The following is a 20,697-nucleotide window of genomic DNA, read 5'->3' on the forward strand; positions in this document are numbered from 1 at the left end:
CTAGAAAAATCCCAAAGTATTTTTAAATCTATTCTATCTTAACTTTGAATGCTCGCCTGTTAACTGAACAGGTTTAGTTGTTAAAATTAGCAACTAAACTATAAGAAACTTTTAAAAATCCAGATTGCACTGTTAACAGTCCAAATTATAGGTATTAATCTTTGAAAAATGAAATTGCAAAACATTTTACAACAGATTGTGTATCCAATTTAATATTGGATCATTAATCATTGGAGTTAATGTCGAGCTATGTAAAATACTTGTACAATGAAGTGGAGTGTAAAGTACATATTCCATTTCTCTGAAAGGTAGATCTTCTTGCAACACTGTCCTTGGCTATTGCAGTAAATTTAAATAGCTTAAAATAGCTGCCACGTTAAATCATATCCCAAGCTTAGTGAACTTTGGCCCTAATTTTCTCTTTAAACTGTGAACAATGTTGTTGAAAAAGTATTTTTTATGAGAAAACCTCAGACAAAAAAGGGGCACTTTTCCTTGCAAATATTTTAGAAACTTAGAGGCGTTTGATGTGCACAGAGGACCGTGTACAGCAAGGACTTCAGTAGTAGGTCAACCTGCTACTTAGATGTAATATCATATTCAGCAATCGAGCACATTCTGGATTTCCTGCTGATAACTGAGTTGTTTATTGCATGCAGGTTTCGATCCCTTTGGAGTGACATGTGGTTAATAATTAGTAATACTTACACTGAGATTTTAAAACATGGTGGAAATCTGGAATAAAAACAGGAAATTGTCAAAATGCTCAATAGGCCAAAGCGTACTTGAAAGAAAAATTGAAAGGTTAATACTTTGGATTTTGATGAAGAATTACAACTGAAACATTAAGCCTTCTTTTTCAGATGCTGCTTTTCTTTGCTCTTGGTTCACAAGGAATGTTGATGTTCTGTCTCATTATTAATACAGGAATTCTCACCTTAGCATTTACAACTATTGCTGTTGAGGGTGCCTTATAGCTTACTCAATCTGTAAGTTCAGATGTATCAATTTCCATTACATGTTTGATTTTCTTGTACTTTAAAAGCTGTGGTATATGACACATTTTAATCAAATTTGAGCTGCGTCAATTTGAGAAGTAGTACTAAATTACATTTAAATGCCAGTGACATGACATCAGGGCACCTTTTCCACAGAAACATTCAACAACTTAGATTCATATATGTGTAGTAATATATCTGAGTGATTTATAAGGAAGAGAGATGGATGGCCAGCATGAAGTAAAGGAATTTGAAAAAGAAGAAAGAACGATTAAAAACATGATTGAATAATTTATTGTTTAAGGCAGCTTTTGCCAGGAAGTAGAAATCTGGAACACCAAAAAGCTGTTGAGGCTCGATTAATTGAAAATGTTAAAACTGAGATTGACATATTTTTGTTAGGCAGGGGAATTAAGGGTTATGGAACCAAAGTGGGTAGATGGAGTTAAGATACAGATCAACCATGATCTAATTAAGTGACGGAATAGGCTCAAGGAGCTGTTCCTATAAGAGAAGTAATGCGATGAAATGAATTTTGAACCAAGTTGCAAAGGCTGAAAGATGTCATGTGAAGCGTGGAGGGGAAGAGCAGTAATCCCATGTCAGAGGAACGTTGAATGCAAACTCAGACGTTTGGCTGGAGAGCATTCCCTAAATAGGACAGGGTGAACAATTGTGTTTATTGGGTGAATGTTGGTGCTGGGCTATTGTTTATTGTTGCCTGCTTTGTCAGTCAAAGGGGATGCTCTTTATTCAGATTGATCTGTTCAGCTGTGAATCACCAGTGAGAGGATGAGTGCTTCCATTGTCACACTTGGAACTTAGATATGGTGGAGGTGAGAGGCGGGGGATGAGATAAGAGAGCAGTGAGGCTGGGGATTAATGAAGCCACTAATTAAAGCTTTCAACTGGCAATTTGGAAAAAAATGGCTGTGCCAATAAAACCAAAGCCATATCAGTTGACACTGTCTTAATTTCTGGATATTAATATCAGGTGGGTGAATAGCAGAGAAAATGCAACACATACATTATCCCAGTCAAAATTGGGCAATTTTGTTTTGGGAAAGCCGGGCTTATAGTTCGGCACACGCATTACATTTGAAAAGAATAGGGGAGAAGATGAATCATATGAAGTATTAGTATAGCATTAGGATTAGGTAGTCCCTTGTGTCGAAGATGACCCGCTTCCACACCAAAAAGAGATGAGTTCTGTTAGATCTCTTAATTTTCAATGAGATGAGAAATCCGGTCGTAGATTTAAAGTAACTTTATTCCAGCAGCAGCAAATAAGCTTCTGGCTGAATGCCAGGTCTTTGTTATACTGGGAACACATGGCTAAGATGGCTGAATTTATACCTGGATCAATTTACAACAATGATCTTGCCCTCTTTGATACTATTGGCTCAACAGTATGTGTTGTTAACCCATGGTTGGCTCTCAGCCCAAAGTCCTGAGATGTCAAGTGTGATTGATGGCCTAATGCATGCGCCAGTTCACACATACACATCCAACTGCTGTCTGTGTCTCCTCCCAGCTTAAAAACTTGCTTGCATTCTCGAAAAATCCCCCCTTTGATTCTTTCAAAAACTGAATCATAAAACATCAGGTATCACTGGTTAAATATTCCACAAAATAATTTAATTAATTTAGAGTTTCCTTCTAAAATTTGTTGATGTGTTTCGCCACATGTCCGGATTAGTAGCTTCCACACAAATTTACACCAACCCGAATTCCATCGTGGCCACAATGGAAGTCTGGTTTTAGTAGGTCAATAAATCTCATTCCAATTTAATTCAAATCAATATCTTAATTCATCCAGTAAACAACCTTCCCTTAAACATAACATACCCCTGTGCCACGTATAGATGGTTTGCTGGGATCTGCTAGGCGTCTCAGTGGGACAGCAGCTACAGCCACCTGGTTGCAACAACATTTAATCAACATAAACAAACAATATAAAAGTAAAATAATTACAATGAATAGAATTAAACCTTCCACCAATGAAGTTCCTATTGAACCTAGCCATCCAGTGGCCCCGTTCCACAAAGTGAATGATGGGGGTTGCTTAAGTTTTTCTACCTCCTTTTGGATATGCTCCATTAAGTGGGTAATTTCTTTGGAGCTATCTGGGATATATGTGCAACACTCAGTTCCGAGTAGGACGCAAGTACCTCCCTTTTCAGACAGGATGTAGTCAAGGGCCATTCTATTCTGTAGGGCTACTGTGCGGATTGCTACCATTTCTGCATTGATTTTTAACTAGGGCCTCTGAGGTATCATTGGCTACCCGTTCCACAACGGATGCCATGTTAATGGATTCCCTTGCCAGTTTGGCGGTCCCATACCTGGGGATCAGAATGGCAAAGAACCTCTCTGTTTCTGTGATAGCTCTCTTAGGACGGTGTAGATGTTCTGACAGGGACTTTATATGATACATATATGGCACAATATAGGCTAAATAGCAGGATCCCGTCCAATTCTGGGGCAGCCAAGGGTAGGCCTTGTGGCCACACACCCAATAGATGCCATTATAGGCAATGAATGTTAGCTGTTTCTTTGTCATCAACACTCCGGGGCCTGTGCAGGCTTTTCCATCTGTTTTATTCAGAATCCCCGTTACGTTAAGAATTCCCACATCGGTCCAGTTTAGACGGTTCCGTGGCTTGATTATATTATAATTCCGGGAGCAGTTACTGTACCCCATACTTTGGCCCCCCCGTTTTGTTTCTAATCAGACAGACTGATTCCCCCGGTCTTCCTACCCCCGTTGTATTAGTGATAACAAAAAATGGGGGCCGTTTGGAATTATTGTAGCACGGTTGGTACCCCCCTTCAAAGGTAGTCAGATTGTAACCTGCTGACTTCCATTTACTTGCCCAGTCTTCCGTATCCTGAAACGCATTGCTTGTTTTGTTTTGATTAATTATCCATTCAGCCATTTCCGCGATATTCAAGGGAACTGGCCTCATGGGAATCCCTCCCTTTGAGTGAATAGGAATATGCGCACACACCCAACTACTGGAAATGTAACCTTGTTTGGCATAAACGTATGACATATGTAAAAAAGTATTTACATGTAATTCCCTGGGTACTCTACTATTTCCCTTTGGTGCAGAGGGTCGGCTAGTACGAAGTAGGCAAATGCCTAGAATATCTACAGTCAGTAGTGCAGTAAATTTATACATTTTGGCAAGAAGTAATTGTCCTAATCAGATTTCAGTTTCAGTTACGGGTGTTCATTTAACGTGTGAGGCGTAAATCCAGGCTTTCTTTCCTTGGACTTTAACAGCTGCCTGGGTGGTCAATAACACTTGATAAGATCCCTCCGACTTGGCACCCAAAGGTTCTTTATGCAACTTTTTCACATAAACCCAGACTCCCGGAATGATGTTGTGTCCTCCTTTGGGTGGATTACCCCAAGCTGCTGATACCTGTCGGGAAACAGAACTAATAGCATTGGTTAGGTTCTGACAGTATGATAACAAAACGTCACTCATTAAGTGAACATCAGCTTTCCGTAAATCGATACTTCCTGGCAGTGACATGGGTCTTCCTGTTATAATTTCAAATGGGCTTAGACTTGTAATTCTGTTTGGGGTTGCCCTAATGCTACATAGCATTGGTAGTGCCTGGGGCCATGGTATTCCTTCTTGGTGATATTTGGCAAGCCGTTGTTTCAGAGTTTGATTCCTTCGCTCTACTTGTCCTGATGATTGTGGGTGATAAGGACAGTGTAAATCCCACGTAATGTTCAGTAACCTACAGATTTCTTGGCAGACAACACCTGTGAAGTGTGTTCCCTGATCTAAGTCAATGCTACTCGGGGAATGTAATCCTTACACAAGACCTTTGCAGTGTGATTGGCTGTGGCTCTTTCAGTTGGGACAGCTTCTACCCATCTAGAGAATCTGTCGACCATGACAAGAATATTAGTATATCCTTTGCATGGAGGGAGAGGTATATAATCAACCTGCAGATGCTGGAATGGTCCGACAGGGGCAGGGGGCCTCAGTTGGGGCATTACTGTGATGGGTCCAGAATTATTTTTCTGGCAGACCACACAACGGTCTGCTACCAGCTGGGCATGTTTTTTAACCCCACCAGCTTTTCTGGAACCGTGCCATCATCTGTTGTGAGGCCAAGTGTCCCCACGAGTGGATCTGTTGGACTAAAAAAGGCATAAGCGCTTGTGGCGCGACTGGCTTGTCGGTAACTCTTTGTCTCCAGACACCATCTTCGCATTGCTTATTTCCTGCCTCAATCCATGTCCATTTTTCCTCTCGGGAGCACTCGCCTTGCATTGTTTGAAGGTCTCGTGTCAGAGTCCTGAGTGCTTTCAATCTGCACATCTGTGTTGGTTCTTCTGGGGGAGCGCCCTGTGAGGCGGCATCTTTAGCTGCCTGGTCGGCTACAGCATTTCCCTATGCTTCCGTGGTATTTTCCTTGATATGGGCCTTACACTTCAGGATGGACACTTCCTGAGGTAATTGTATGGCCTCTAGTAAGTCCCGGACTTCTTTTCCATTTCGGATAGATGTACCAGCAGCAGTGAGGAATCCTCTTTTCCGCCATAACAGACCAAAGTCGTGAGCGACTCCAAAAGCATAACGTGAATCTGTGTAGACATTAACTGTCTGTCCTTCTGCTATTCGACATGCTTCTGACAGGGCCCGTAACTCGGCCTGTTTTGCTGACGTTCCTGAGGGTAAACATCCTTTTGCCACTACCTCATATAAGGTTGTAACTGCCCAGCCTGCTTTTCTGGTATCATTGTCAACAAAGGAGGAACCATCTGTAAACAGGATGAGGCCTGGGTTGTGCAGAGGCTCCTCTGCTGCTAAGGCTGCTTCTTCTGTTTCTTTTAAAATCTCCACGCAGTCATGCTCTTCACATTCTCCCCCGTCTTGCTCCCTCGATTCTGACATCGGGAGCCTAGTTGCGGGATTAACCAGGCTGGCCCGGACGATATGGAGATTAGGAGCTTCCAAAACTGCTGTCCAGCGGGTCCATCTAGCTGCCGTCACCTGAGACATTCTATTCATAGACAGCAAAAGCGTGTACGGTGTGGGTACACTTGACAATCAGCTTTTGGTCGAGGACTAGACCCGCAGTGATCATTACTGCTCGACATGTAGCTTCCATGGCCCTTAGGCAACTTCCCCATCCGAGGGCTACTGCATCCAGTTTTGCCGAATAATAGTCAATAGGTCTTTGCCAATCCCCATGTTCTTGTGTCAGTATAGCTGTCATGTATCCTTCTTTCTCATGGACAAACAGGTAAATGGCTTACCACTGTCGGGGATTCCCAGAGCCGGTGCCTTTTTCAAACTCAGGAAGGCCTCTTGCTGTTCCTTAGTGAGGATGATGGCTTCTTTAGAGGCACGTTTCCCCTTTAAGATATCATTCAATGGCTGAGCAAGCTGTGTGAAGGAGTCAATCCAATTTCTGTTAAAGTTACACAATCCCAAAAAGGATCTTAGTTCCTGAATAGTGGTGGGTTTTTTAGCAGCCCGAATGGCTGCAGTTCTATCCTGGGTAAGTTCTCTCTTTCCTTGTGAAATCTTTTGTCCCAGGTTGATGGCCTAATGCATGTGCCAGTTCACACGTACACATCCAACTGCTGTCTGTGTCTCCTCCCAGTTTAACAACTTGCTTGTATTCTCTATCAAGTTCACAGGTGTTTCAATGAGGGACCTGACATTCTAGATCCCAAACTACATATTGAAGGGTGAACAATGCCTGTGCATGGATTTTTTTAACGTGGGATGGCCGTTGCGCACCACTACACGGGCTTGACAGAGCTAGGTCTTGATCCAGTGGCAAGGGTTAACCAAGACAACTGGAGACCCAAGCTCTGCTGCACAGACTTAGTACACACACATGAAGTAGTGATCAAATGGCCACTAGGCTAATGTGTGGAAGAGCAGTCACAGGAATAGCTTTCAACTGTTTCTCAGTGACCTACTATTTTGTAAAGTACACCCGACAGATCAAGCACGGTTTAATCTAGTAAGACAAAGAACGGTTGTGCAAATTTGTGAGATAGGCAGATTCATTCAGATGTTGCCAAGCCAACCTAGCAAAAGCTGACCAACAGCATCAAAAAGCTGACAACCCAGAAACTACACAGAATGTAAGGTTATGGCAAACGAAAACAAGTAATTCCACTGAGAGTGCATTGAGGCATGGCTCCTAACTTAAGCTGCAGGTTTACCAAACATTCCTTCCTTCGTGTTGGAAGAAATTAAACCACGGGCTAAATTTTGTTCTTCAGAGCTTCACAGACCAAGTGTGTATATTGAGAATTCAGGCACATGCCCAATTCACAGCTCCATTGGTTTCTTTGCCCTGGTTTTAATGTGGGAAATCACAGGCCTGTGAATCAAATGCACTCCCAAATTCCCAATATATGTTCCTGCCTTGCAAAGCTTTGCAGCAGGAGTACGAAACACAAAAATGTAACCCCCATAATACATGAAAACTTGGAATAGAAATACAAGAAGTTATTTTCAAAGGTGGTGTATAGGTGCACGCTCCTCTGGAAATTAAGAATTATTTACATTTAACAATAGTGCATTTTTATACTTCATTGACTTTTAATTTTAAAAGAAAACAAATGAAGTGCATTTTCAACAAGCCTGTTAGTTTTGGGGGGAAATAAATGATCTATCAGCCAAAGAACCTTTTTTCCCTTTGCAAAAGTACTGTCAATTTCTAAACTTCTAGTCTATTGACACATTGCGACTGATTATAGTGTCTGGTGCACTCTATTTTTGAACGCAAACCAGACTAGGCATACCAGATGGTGAAATCCAGTGGGAAATCAGTTCTACAAGATTCCTGCTTAATCCTAGCTTCATTCTATTGAGCGATCAGGCCTGGGTGGGTGTTGGTAGCTACTGCCCAAAGCAGGTGCAAGTTTAATTCACCTATTCAAAAGTGGAGGGAAAGAGCAGTGTCTATGGCTGTGCTGGACGCAAATCCACAGGAATCCTGGCTGGAAGTGGGCTTTAGAGCAGGACTTAAGGCAGGAGGCCCTCATTGGCTCAGGTAAGTATTTTTAGGACTTTTCGGGCCCTCCTTGAAAAAAAATATGTACTTTTTTTCAGCTGACACTGTAGGCTCTTATGAACCTTCATGCCAGTTATTAATTACTTTTTGCCTCCAGCGTCCTTTACTAGCACCAATGGGTTGGCCAGTAAGGATCCTCTGAGAGAGATTATGTGTTCATAAGGGGGCAAGCAGTGGAGGGCTGCAAGAAGTTCAGGCCAACCAAGAGGTGCCCTGACTTTCCGACAGCACCCGTATATCCGAATGTACAAAAAGGAGTGTGGGGCAGGAGGGAAATTACCTTGCTTTTGGAGATGCAGTTGGAGACTCTTTCGGAGTTGAGTACTTCCATTATTATGTTTTCCATCTGAAGAGTAGCATCGAGACAACAGGGCCAATTGATGTGAGGGACAGGATGTTGAATGAGAATTATTTTCTGCAGACACTGCCCCCGAAATTCTGACTCTCCATTGTCAAATATGGATGATTGGCATGTAAGGAAGTGAAAAGTACACTTTAGTTCCTGTGTTGTAAACTAAATCTAATAAGTTAATGCTTTGGGGGAAAATGGAGGATTACCAAATTATCAATGACAACCGGCCATTGCTAATGTTATTGATAAGCATTGTGCTAAACACCTCTTCCACATATCATTGCTATGGATGATACATCAATGCTGTCATTATGGTTACAGTGAAGGCTGTATTAAGTAATTAGAAACCTCACTCTACCTCACCATATCCCATGAGGTGGCCTAGTTCCTTATGTAACAGCTAGGGAAACGCTATGCTCTGCACGTAGCTGCTATGAGGAAAAAGATGTTATGATTTGGTTTCTGAAGGTGCATTATTATTTTAAGTTTATTAATTTAGACATTTTGCACAATCTCTGATGCTTTTTTTATTTTCTTTTTTTTCCACAACAGGACTCTGTAAGTATGACCTGTTTGCAGTGGCAGCTTTGCCGCATGTGGCATTAATTTATTTAATTAATAATAATTTAAATCCTGTAAACTTCTACAATGAAGCTTGGAGATCAAAAGCTCTTTTGAGCTGCCCTTTGAGTATAAATCTGCTTCATGGCATTTGCAGTTTGCTTTATTTGTTAGGCTCTGCCGCTTTAATGAAATGTGGTGGTGAGTACTTTCCAGGACACGTGCTGCTTGTGTGTGAGGTCAATCTATGCTACAAGCTGATTGTTGAGTTGCAGTGGAATAACTGTTGATGAGTAGCACATGCAAAGATCAAATAAACAGAATTTTTATTTCCCTTCTATTATTACAGAACAATAGCTTTGAGCAGTTCATCATTAACTACTGCAACGAGAAATTGCAGCAGATCTTCATCGAGCTCACTCTGAAGGAAGAACAGGAGGAGTACATCAAAGAGGTATTGACGTACATTTGCCATGCCATTGACATTTGTTTCATCAGTATTACAGCTAAAGCTATACAGGGTTTTGGTGAGGCCACACCTGGTATACTGCGTGCAGTTTTGGTTTCCATATTTACGAAAGGATATACTTGCTTTGGAGGCAGTTCAGAGAAGGTTCACTAGGTTGATTCCGGGGATGAGGGTGTTGACTTACGTGGAAAGATTGAATAAGTTGGGCCTCTACTCATTGGAGTTCAGAAGAATGAGAGGTGATCTTATCGAAATGTATAAGATTATGAGGGGGCTTGACAAGGTAGATGCAGAGAGGATGTTTCAACTGATGGAGGAGACTCGAACTAGAGGGCATGATCTTAGAATCAGGAGCCGCCCATTTAAAACAGAGATGAAGAGAAATTTCTTCTCTGAGGGTTGTAAATCTGTGGAATTCACTGCCTCAGAGAGCTGTGGAAGCTGGGACATTGAATAAATTTAAGACAGAAATAGACAGTTTCTTAAATGATAAGGGGATAAGGGGTTATGGGGAGCGGGGGCAGGGGGGGAAAGTGGAGCTGAATCCATGATCAGATCAGCCACGATCTTATTGAATGACGGAGCAGGATTGAGGGGCCGTATGGCCGACTCCTCCTATTTCTTATGTTCTTATGTTCTTAAGCTGATCTCTTGCGATCTGTGCTGAGTTCGCTGATCTTGACTGAGGCAGTACTTGGTGTGCTCGGATTGGTCTCAGTACCTCTGCTAGGAAGGAAAGAAAATCAGTTAGGCTTTCAGTTCCTGATTGCAATTCAGTGACTAGAGAGTGCATGTGTGTGGCTGCATGACGAGGGGACGATTGAATGTAATTGCGATGTCACCAATAATAGCCTATGGGTACTCACTCTCTAGGACTATTTGTTAAATGCTGCTTAACAATACATATGCTATTGGGCTGTGTTGACTGTGCTCCTCCTCTATTTCAGCTTAGTTATAATATTCACCGTCTTGTGTTCTAAACCTTTCCAATGAATATATTACATTTTTGAAATTAAATTGATCAGAAGAGAAAAAATCGACGGCTCTGTGAGGAATACCAAAATCTCTGAACCAACTTGAATTTCTTTTTCTCCTGAATATGCACCTGTGTCTATATTAGACGATGTATTGACTCATTTTAACTTGCTGCGAAGGTTCTGGGGGATTATTTGTCAGATTGGTGGGAGGGATATGGAAAATCTGTGATTAAACAAAGGGATCTTCAAAAGTGAGCAGCTACTGCTTTGTCGTGTTTGTTGGGAGTATATTAACAATGCTGTGTGGAATCTGTTCATTTTACTAACTACCATCTTTTCTTTGGCTAGAAGTATCCATTTGCATGTTCCCATCAACGTCCCCAGCCTTTGTTCACAGTTGATCACCCTGTCATATCACTACCACTCCCACTTTTAGGCAGCAGTTCTGATTTTTCTGAATAATGTCATTGCAAGATGTGTGTTTCCCTCTCTTTGCCCAGTGCACTGCCCTGCATTTTGGTTGATTACATTACAGAATTAAGTGCATGTTTTGTCAGACTGGAGTCACTGTGGGTTTTGGATCTCGATCTCTCTCTTTCTCTCTCTCTCTCTCCACCCTGTGCATTGCCCAATGATTAAATGCTTGCTTTGTCACCGAACACCAGTGGTGTTGATAAGGTACTCATTTTCCTTGAATATTTATACTCAAACTGCTCAACAGGATTTTAGAGGTTTACAAATTATTGTGTTCCAGGAGTAAAGCAATCCAAAGAATAAAGAAAAAGATCTCCATAAAGCTTTTCTCTCCGCCATTATTATTGACAAATCTGTAATATACAAGCTTTCCACATGTGAATGAGGGAACCTGCAGATCTAAAATGTAACGTCCATAATAAAGTAATGTGATTGAGTATGTAGACGTGAGTAAGTGTGACCTTAGTCTCTTTATTCTAACTCCAGAGTGTTGTTACAGCATGGGAGGCCTGCTTATATACAGTGCTCCCAAGGGATGCTGGGATTCTTTGAGGCTCCAACAGATATGCCCTCTGGTGGCGGTAGAATGCTGGTTACATAGGGTTGCATACATAACATCACTCCCGCCCAAAGTCAATAGTACACTTATTTACAGGGTGAGACGATCTGGGGCCTTTCGCTCCCTAGTCGATCGTCTCGGTACAAATGCAAGTGCAGGTGAGTTGGTTGGTTCTTCGCTGGGCTGCTGCGCAGCTGGCCTTGCTGGGCTGCTGGGGATGATGAGTTCAGCTTCGTGGTCAACCGTGATATCGGTTGCCACTTGTATGTGTGTCGGAGGGTCAAAGTTGGTGGTGTCCTCTTCAGGTTGCTTGTGGCTGTCTGTGAATCGCAGTTTGGTTTGGTCCAAATGCTTCCTGCAAGTTAGTCCATTTGCGAGTTTGACCTGAAACAACCTACTCCCTTCTTTGGCTATGACAGTGCCAGCAAGCCATTTAGGACCATGTCCATAGTTGAGTACAAATACAGGGTCATTGACTTCAATATCGCATGACAAATTTGCGCGATCATGCTTCGTGCTTTGTTGATGCCACCTGCCCTCGATGTGATCATGGAGATTAGGGTGGACGAGAGAGAGCCTTGTTTTGAGCGCCCTTTTCATGAACAGCTTGAATGTAATGCCCAAGAAAGGCAGGGCGAGATTTGTACGGGAGTTACATAGTACCCATCCTGGTATTGTCATGATGAAGGCCATTGCCAGGTCCCATGTTTGGTGGCCTGTCATTGATTCGGACTTAAAGTCATGCGTGCATCAGTGCAGCACTTGCATGCAGTTAAGCAATGCCCCAAAGGAAGCTCTGCTCAGTCTGTGGTCATGGCCATCCAAACCGAGGTCTAGAATCCACATCGACTTTGCGGACCCCTTCCTCGGTAAAATGTTTTTTGTGGTGATGGATGCATAATCCAAATGGATAGAATGTGTGATCATGTGATCCAGCACTTCCACTGCCACCATTGAGAACCTGAGAGCCATGTTTGCCACACCTGGTCTGCCAGACATCATTGTCAGCGACAACGGACCGTATTTCATGAGCCTGGAGTTTCAAGAGTTCATGAAACTTAACGGCATAAAACACGTGAGGTCAGCCCTGTTCAAACCCACGTCCAATGGTCAAGTAGAGCGGACAGTTCAAACAATCAAGTAGAGCCTGAAATGTGTAACTCCAGGCTCCTTGCAGACCCGCCTGTCATGCATACTGCTCAGTTATAGGACAAGGCCACACACACTCACCGGGGTCCCGCCTGCGGAACTATTGATGAAGAGAGGCCTCAAAACCAGGCTCTCTCTTGTCCATTCTGACCTTAACGATCATGTCGAAACCTGACGTCACGCCAGCAGTGGTATCACGACTGCACCACAGTGTCATGCGACATATCTGTAAATGACCCAGTGTATGTATTTAACCATGGTCAAGGGCCCAAATGACTCCCGGGCAATGTTAAGAATAAGGAGGGTAACCGGGTGTATATGGTTAAGTTCAAGAATGGGCAGATGTGCAGGAAACAAATTGATCAAATCAATCTAAGACACACTGACGAACCGGTTGGAAGAATAAACCGTGTGCTTAGACGACCAACCAACTCATGTCCAGCCATCAGAGGAACCCACTGTGGTCAACGCCCAGCCCCAAGTCGTGAGAGACTCGGAAAGCACTGGGATTGTACTGAGACGATCAACCAGGGAGTGAAGGGCTCCGGACCGTCTGAACTTATAATTTGGTCTTGTGCCAAGAACTGGGGGAGGAATGATGTAATGTATGTACATAAGGTCTGCCCACCACCAAGGAGCACTACCATCGGAGGTCCTAGGGTTATAGGTACACTCATATATAACCTGAACTTCACCTTTGTATCTTCACTTCTGGAAGCCATTAGAGACTGACCAGGTTACACCTAGTCACTGGCTCACAGTATAGAGTTCATTGTATCATTTCATACACTACATAAATATAAGTTGTTGTTGATATTATGGCCCTTGTTACCAACTCTTCGATCACTGGAAATAATCTTCTCTATTCATCCTCTTAAATCTTTTCAGAATTTTCAACATTTCTATGAGATCCTTTCCACCTTTTCTGCCCTAGTGGACACATTCCTGGGTTTTCAAGTCTCTCATCATAACCACTTTATAGTGCTCTTGTAAATCTACTTCACACCTTTTCCATGGTTCTAATATTCTTTCTACAATGGAATGCCCAGAGCTGCATACAGTACTCCAACTGTACCCTAATCAATATCTAGTACAGATACATTAACTTTTCTTTGTATTCAGTGCTGCGTTTTATAAAACTCAGAATTCAATTTGCCCTTTTTATGGCATTTTTCATCTGCAATCCTGCTTTTATCGATTTGCGCATTTGCATCCAAGATCACTCTGTTCCTCTACCACATTGAAAGTGTTGCAAGGTATATTTCCATTCTCTGATTTCAAAATGTGCTACTTCACCTTTTATTTATGTTGAACTGTAATTTACTGCATTATTAAAAACAGGAAATGCTGGAAATTCTCAGCAGGTCAGGAAGCATCTGTGCAGAGAGAAACAGAGTTAACGTTTCAGGTCGTTGACCTTTCGTCAGAACTGGAAAAATGTAAGAGATGTGACAGATTTTAAGCAAGTGCAGAGTCAGGAAAGCAGGAGGGGAGGAAAGAACAAAAGGGAAGGTTTGTGATAGGGTGGAAGGCACGAGTGATTAAATGACAAACAGTATGAAAGTACAAAGCAAAAGGAGATGGTAATGGAACAAGTAAAGAAACAAAAGATGAGTATAGAAGAGGTGTTAATGGGAATGGCAGAATCATCAGCAGCTGCCATGTGAAAAAATAAGGACAGAGGTTATGGTCTGAAATTGTTGAACTCGATGTTGAGCTCAGAAGGCTGTAAAGTGCTTAATCGAAAGATGAGGTGCTGTCCCTCGAGCTTCCGTGGAGCTTCATTAGAACAGTGTAAGAAGCCGAGGTCAGAGTGAGAGTGGAGCGCAGAATTAAAGTGACAGGCGACCGGAAACTTGGGGTCATACTTATGGACTAGACAGAGGTGTTCCGCAAAGCGGTCACCCAATCTACATTTCATCTCCCAAATATAGAGGAGACCGCATCGTGAGAAGTACAAGTAAATCGCTGTTTCACCTGGAAGGAGTGTTTGGGGCCCTGGACAGTGGGAAGGGAGGAGGTAAAAGGGCAAGAGTTGCATCTCCTGCACTTGCACGGGAAGGGGAGGAGGTGTTGGGAGTGATGGGGGAATGGACCAGGGTGTCGTGGAGGGAACGGTTCCTTCCATATGCAGAAAGGGGAAGGAAAGATGTGTTTTGTGGTGGGACCATGTTCTCATCCCTTCCCTCCATTGAATGCGGAGGCTGGTGGGGTGAAACGTGAGGACAAGGGGAACCCTCTCGTGGTTCTGGGAGGAAAGGGAAGGGATGAGAGCAGAATTGCAGGAAATAGAATGGACACGATCGAGGGCCTTGTCAACCAGGGTAGAAAGGAATCTTCGGTTGAGGAAAAAGGAAGACATATTGGAAACACTAGTGTAGAAGTTGAAGTTTGTAGGAGACATGTTAGGGTAGTAGACAGATATGCATTTAGTGCATATCTGCCCACTAGCCTAACATGTCGCCCACAAACTTTAGGTTTTCATCTTTCTTGACTTAGTATTGTTATAGAGCTTTTGGTATTATTTCCTCTGCATCCTTCATGAGATTACAAGATAATCATGTTGAGGAAGGCCATTTGGCCCATGTTAATTTATCCATCCAGAATGGCCCTAAAATCTCTAAATGATTCCAGGTATTTTGCCTCCATTATTATATCCAGGCGACAATTCCACGTATTGATCATTCTGTGTGTCTCTTTTCAATCTACGAGTTTGAACACAAATCCCCTTGTCCTAATCTCACAATTTAATTTAAAATTGTTTGTTGGATTTACCTTTTCCATACCGTTTACTATCTTCCATACGATCACCTGTCAAAATACCTCCATTCGAGGCTAAAAAGTTATAGGGGCCGAAATTCAGGTGCACCAGAAAGCTGGCGCACCTATGAGTTTTTAGCTGGTACTCACTGCTGGAACTCTTGGTGCGGTGAGAGGGTCCATTTTCAGGACTTTGTATTTTTTTCAAAGCCCGACAGGAAATGGATCATGATGGGGCGGACCATAGACGCAAAGTCAGGCTGACTGGCTGAAAATGGATTGTTTGGGTCGTCTGCCGCTGTCAATCAATGTGGTAACGTCACAGTGCATGTGTGTCACCACACTCTCTCCTTTCTGTTAAAGGGGAGAGATTCGATCATTTTTTTATTTTGGCCACTGGGCCACCCTGGAGGGTTTCGGCCGGGCCAACAGCCTGGCCGACCCCGGGGACAGTATTTTGCCGACGGATTGGCAAGTCGGCCGGCAAAAATTCTTCCATTGTAGCAGTGGGCCTTCTCTTTTAAGAACTGCTGCACTGCCGGGCCACACACAGTCTTCAGAGGGTGCACCGGCAGAAAAATCTGCCAGGGGCACCGCAGGGCGGGTGATCGCAGGATCGAGCTGAAAATGGATAAGTAAGTATTTATTTGATTTTAATTGGGTGGTGCATCTACTTGGGTGGGATGGAGTCTAGGCTGAAAAATCCCCGACCTGAATGTGATTGGGGCGGCCTGTTGACCCCAAAGCGGCGGCCGTTCGATTTTTAGGAATAGCTGCCGCAAACAGGCATTAACGGGTCTCTTTGAGATCCTGAATTTTGGCCCCAAAGTTTATCTAGTCTTTCCTCATAACACAGACCTTTAGGGATCAGTCTCGTGGCTCTTCTCTCACCGCCTCTAATGTTTGAGTGTTTCCTTTGTGTCTCAACGACCAGATCTGGAAACGGTAATCAAGGTTTGGTCTGATCAAAACACTATAGAGTTCGATCACAATTTCTTCTGACTTGTATCTTACTGTTTAGCTTGTACAGTTCAAAATTCTATTGGTTTTGTTTGCTCTGCATTGTTTGGACATATTGAACTGAGTCTACTACTGATTGCAGGGTATTTCTTTTCTAATTTACTGTCTGTTTTCCTCTCCCTCTCCTGAAGCTGAAGAATGTGATGCTGGGATAGAGTTCTACAAGTGCTGATAGCCTTCCAGTACATTGCCCAAAAGCATTTCTTCATCATGTGTCTGACTAGACAGTGAGTGCCTGTAGGTTGTTGGACTATAGATGGGGACATCACATCCAAGTACATTCCTGTTCTTCTCCAGCATCTACACATGCACTTCTCTATAGGAGTCTCTAGATCGCAATCAGCATTTGGATGTTCCATTACATCCCTTCCTAACCCCTAACTCTGAGGCCACTTGTTGTACCCCAATGCTGCAGCAGCTGAGATCGACCACCTCAGTTTGAACCCGGGAACGTTCTGGTCGATGGCTCAGCATTGGCAGCTTTTATTTTTATTACAGCCCACTGACTGCAGCTGTTCTTGGCATGAGATGTTACAGGTTGTGGAATTTAGTTGCAGTAATTGGTTGCTGCTAAATGTGGTGGGAATTGTATAGTACATGCAATTATGAGGTTCTGAATTAAATTTGGATCTATTGCTGAATTTCTTTTTGAAAACCTAATGATTTCTAAGTTTCCAGTCTGTAAGATTATATCAATTCAGTAAATAGAACACACATTTTGACCTTCTGTTGTTCTACATCAGTGTATGGGTTTAGGCAAAAATGTTCTGGGCAACATGGGCCTATATTTAGATTTGTGTTGAGGTTTTGATTGCAAAATGAATATTTTTATTTTTATTTCAATTTTTAAGCCCTCTTCCATTCTCCCAGTGCCAAATACTAGATACTGATTGAGAACACGTGCCTTTGATCTACTCCCAGGTCTTACCTAGTAGACCACTTGGGAGAATGGCACAGGTTGAATTCCCGCGGCCCTCCCTCAATTTATGTTTATTGTTTATTCCTTCCCCCTTTGCCTGAGGAGAGAGACAACTTGGCTCTATTCAGCATCTCTTCCAAGTAGTTTTTTTTATTAAACTAAGGAGTCTAAGCGCAGGAACAAATTTCATGGTGCAGTTCATCACTGAGGTTAACAAAGGGGTCGGAGAGTAAAAGATAAATCAGGAAGTAGCACTTGTATGAAGCCAAACATGGATTCTAAAGGTCTAGAAAAAAAGGAAAACTGAGAGAGGAAAGGAGTTCTGCAGTTTTGAGGGAAACAAGTTAAAGATGATAAATAGAGAAAAACTAAGGACCGATCAGCTAGAGGGGCAGGAAATAGAGGTATATGTGGCACTTATAGGGGTCGGGATGAGGACCACTGCTCCTTTTGATATCAATTAATGACCTGGACTTGGGTATACAGGGCATAAATTTAAAGTTTGCAGATGATATAAAACTTGGAAATGTAAAAAACAATGAGGTGGATAGTAACAGACTTCAGGAGGACATAGACAGACTGGTGAAATGGGCAGACACATGCAGATGAATTTTAACACACGGAAGTGCGAATGATACATTTTGGAAGGAAGAATGAGGAGTGGCAATATGAACTAAATGGAACAATTTTAAAGGGGGTGCAGGGACAGAGAGACCTGGGGGGGGGCGGTGTACATAAATCTTTGAAGATGGCAGGACAAGTTAAGAAGTCTTTGTCAAAAAAAGTTTATGGAGTCCTTGGCTTTATTAATAGAGGAATAGAGTACACAAGCAAGGAAGTTATGCTAAACCTTTATAAAACACTGGCTAAGCCTTAGCTGGAGTATTGTGTTCAATTCTGGGCAACACAGTTTAGAAAACATGTCAAGGCCTTGGAGGGTGCAAAATAGATTTATTAGAATGGTACCAGGGATGAGAGACTTCAATTATGTCGAGAGACTGGAGAAGCTGGGGTTGTTCTCCTGAAGTGTAAGAGGAGATTTGATAGAGGTTTTCAAAATCATGAACGGTTTTGTTAGAGTAAATAAGAAGAAACTGTTTCCAGTGGCAGAAGGGTCAGTAACCAGAGGACACAGATTTAAAGTGATTGGCAAAATAACCAGAGGTGACATGAGGAAAAGGCAGCGAGTTGTGATCTGGAATGCACTGCCTCATCATCATCATAGGCAGTCCCTTGAATGAGGATGACTTGCTTCCACATGAGTTCACAGATGTTTCAATGAAGGACCCGATGTTCCAGTCCTGAACTCCAATTGAAGGGGTGGAAGATGCCTGTGCGTGGATTTTTTTAACGTGTGGTGATCGTTGCACATCAGCCACTACACAGGCTCGACAGAGCTAGGCTAAGGGTGGTGGAAGCAGATTCAATAGTAACATTCAAAAGAGAATTGGATAAATACTTGAAGGGGAAAAAAAAACAGGGCTATGGGGAAAGAGCAGGAGAGTGAGATTCATTGGATAGCTACCAAAGCTACCATAGGCACAATGGGCTAAAACGCCTCCTTCAGGTGCTGTATCATTCCATGATTCTACTTTGTAGATGCAGAGATCCTGGGGAATCAGCTAAATAAGTACAGAGCATCCAGATGCTCATAGCTTTAAGATTGTTCTACTAATACTAAAAAAAAGTTAAATTAAGCAACAATTGACACAAATTACACTGCCTTTTGTGGTTTTCTATTGTATTATAACTTGTAGAAGCCTAATAATTATTCAGAATTAAAATAATAGTTTGTGTGGAATTTACAGTGAACCAGAGTTAAAATAATGGAATAGATTGTGCCATCATTATACTGACCAGTGGCCTCTAAGCAGTCTCTTTGCTCATTAAATAACATTTGTTTTTTTTTAAAGGGGGTGCTGCTTTTAATAGGTTGTTCAAAACCAGTTTTCTAATTTCCTCTGCAACACTCCTGCACATTAGGAGAAATCGATTTTGGGGAATAACCTTTGCTCAGCCTGCAGGTGCTGTACCTAGTTGATCAAATACTGGGCATCCTTACATTATGTAACAAAACTGCATAGGTGGGGCTTGAAAAATTAGAACAAGCATAAATCCGCCTCTCAACTTTTATCGAGGGGAAAAGTAATTGAAAAACTTGAAGGGAACATTTGACAGCATGCAAAATCTCTGACAGGATGTAGTTTGTCATTATAGAGAGGAATGTTAAACAAATACGACTATGTTTTCATGCTCGCATCTGTTCAAGTAAAAGTACTCTGGGATCACCATCTCCAAAATGTGCTGGTGTTTGTATTGTGTTCCGAACACAGATGAGGCTGCACACAGGGGGGTTAAAGTAACAATGACCTCAGTCTTTAATAAGACACTCCAGAGTGAGGAACAGGCCTTAGGGGCCTGCTTATATACAGTGCTCCCAAGGGATGCTGGGATCCCTTGGGACTTCAGGGGATGAGCTCCCTGGTGGCGGAACATGGGAGTGTATGCTTTACAGATACACAACATCACTGCCCCCCGCAAAGTCAAAGTGAAAACTATTTACAAGGTGAGGCGGTCGGGAGCCTTTCTTTCCCTGGTGGACCGCCTCGGTACAAATGTCTGTTCTGATGTGTTGGCTGTGCCCTCGCTGGGCTGGCGTGTTGTTGGCCCTGCAGGGCTGCTAGGTGAGCCTGGCCTTGCTGGGCTGTTGGGCGTGATGGGTTCGATTTCCTGCTCCGACGTGGTGTCGTTGATGCTTTGGGTGTGTGTTGTAGGTTGTTCAAGGCAGTCTGTGAACCGCAGCCTCGTTTGGTCCAGGTGCTTTCTGCAAATTTGTCCATTGTCTAGTTTGACTACAAACACCCTATTCCCTTCTTTAGCTATCACCGTGCCCATGATCCATTTTGGACCATGTCCATAGTTTAGCACATACACGGGGTCATTCAGATCAATTTCCCGTGACACAGTGGCGCGACCATCGTTTACATTTTGTTGCTGCTCTCTACCTGATCATGCAGGTTGGGGTGAACCAGCGAGAGTCTGGTTTTAAGTGTCCTTTTCATGAGTAGCTCAGCCGGGGCATCCCTGTGAGCGAGTGGGGTCTCGTGCGGTAGCTGAGCAGTACTCGGGACAGGCGGGTTTGGAGTGAGCCTTCTGTGACTCATTTAAGGCTCTGTTTGATGATTTGTACTGCCCGCTCTGCCTGCCCATTGGAGGCTGGTTTAAACGGGGCCGAGGTGACATGTTTGATCCCATTGCGGGTCATGAATTCTTTAAATTTGGCAGTGGTGAAACATGGCCTGTTGTCACTGATCAGTATGACACACAGGCCGTGGGTGGCAAACATGGCCCTCAGGCTTTCAATGGTGGCAGTGGCGGTGCTTCCCAA

General features: G+C 43.0%; 1 protein-coding gene across 4 annotated transcripts in view; it reads left to right on the forward strand.

Moving 5' to 3' along the window:
• Nucleotides 1–20,697, forward strand: part of myo1b (myosin IB) — a 391,964-nt gene that overhangs the window by 307,356 nt on the left and 63,911 nt on the right. For all 4 annotated transcript variants that reach the window (XM_070875885.1, XM_070875887.1, XM_070875886.1 and 1 more), the window contains exon 14: nt 9,332–9,436. In XM_070875885.1, coding sequence (XP_070731986.1) covers nt 9,332–9,436 — 105 coding nt within the window. The remainder of the gene's footprint in view (nt 1–9,331; nt 9,437–20,697) is intronic.

This window comes from Pristiophorus japonicus, chromosome 3 (genome assembly GCF_044704955.1).
Source record: "Pristiophorus japonicus isolate sPriJap1 chromosome 3, sPriJap1.hap1, whole genome shotgun sequence".
NCBI classification, from domain to species: Eukaryota; Metazoa; Chordata; class Chondrichthyes; family Pristiophoridae; genus Pristiophorus; species Pristiophorus japonicus.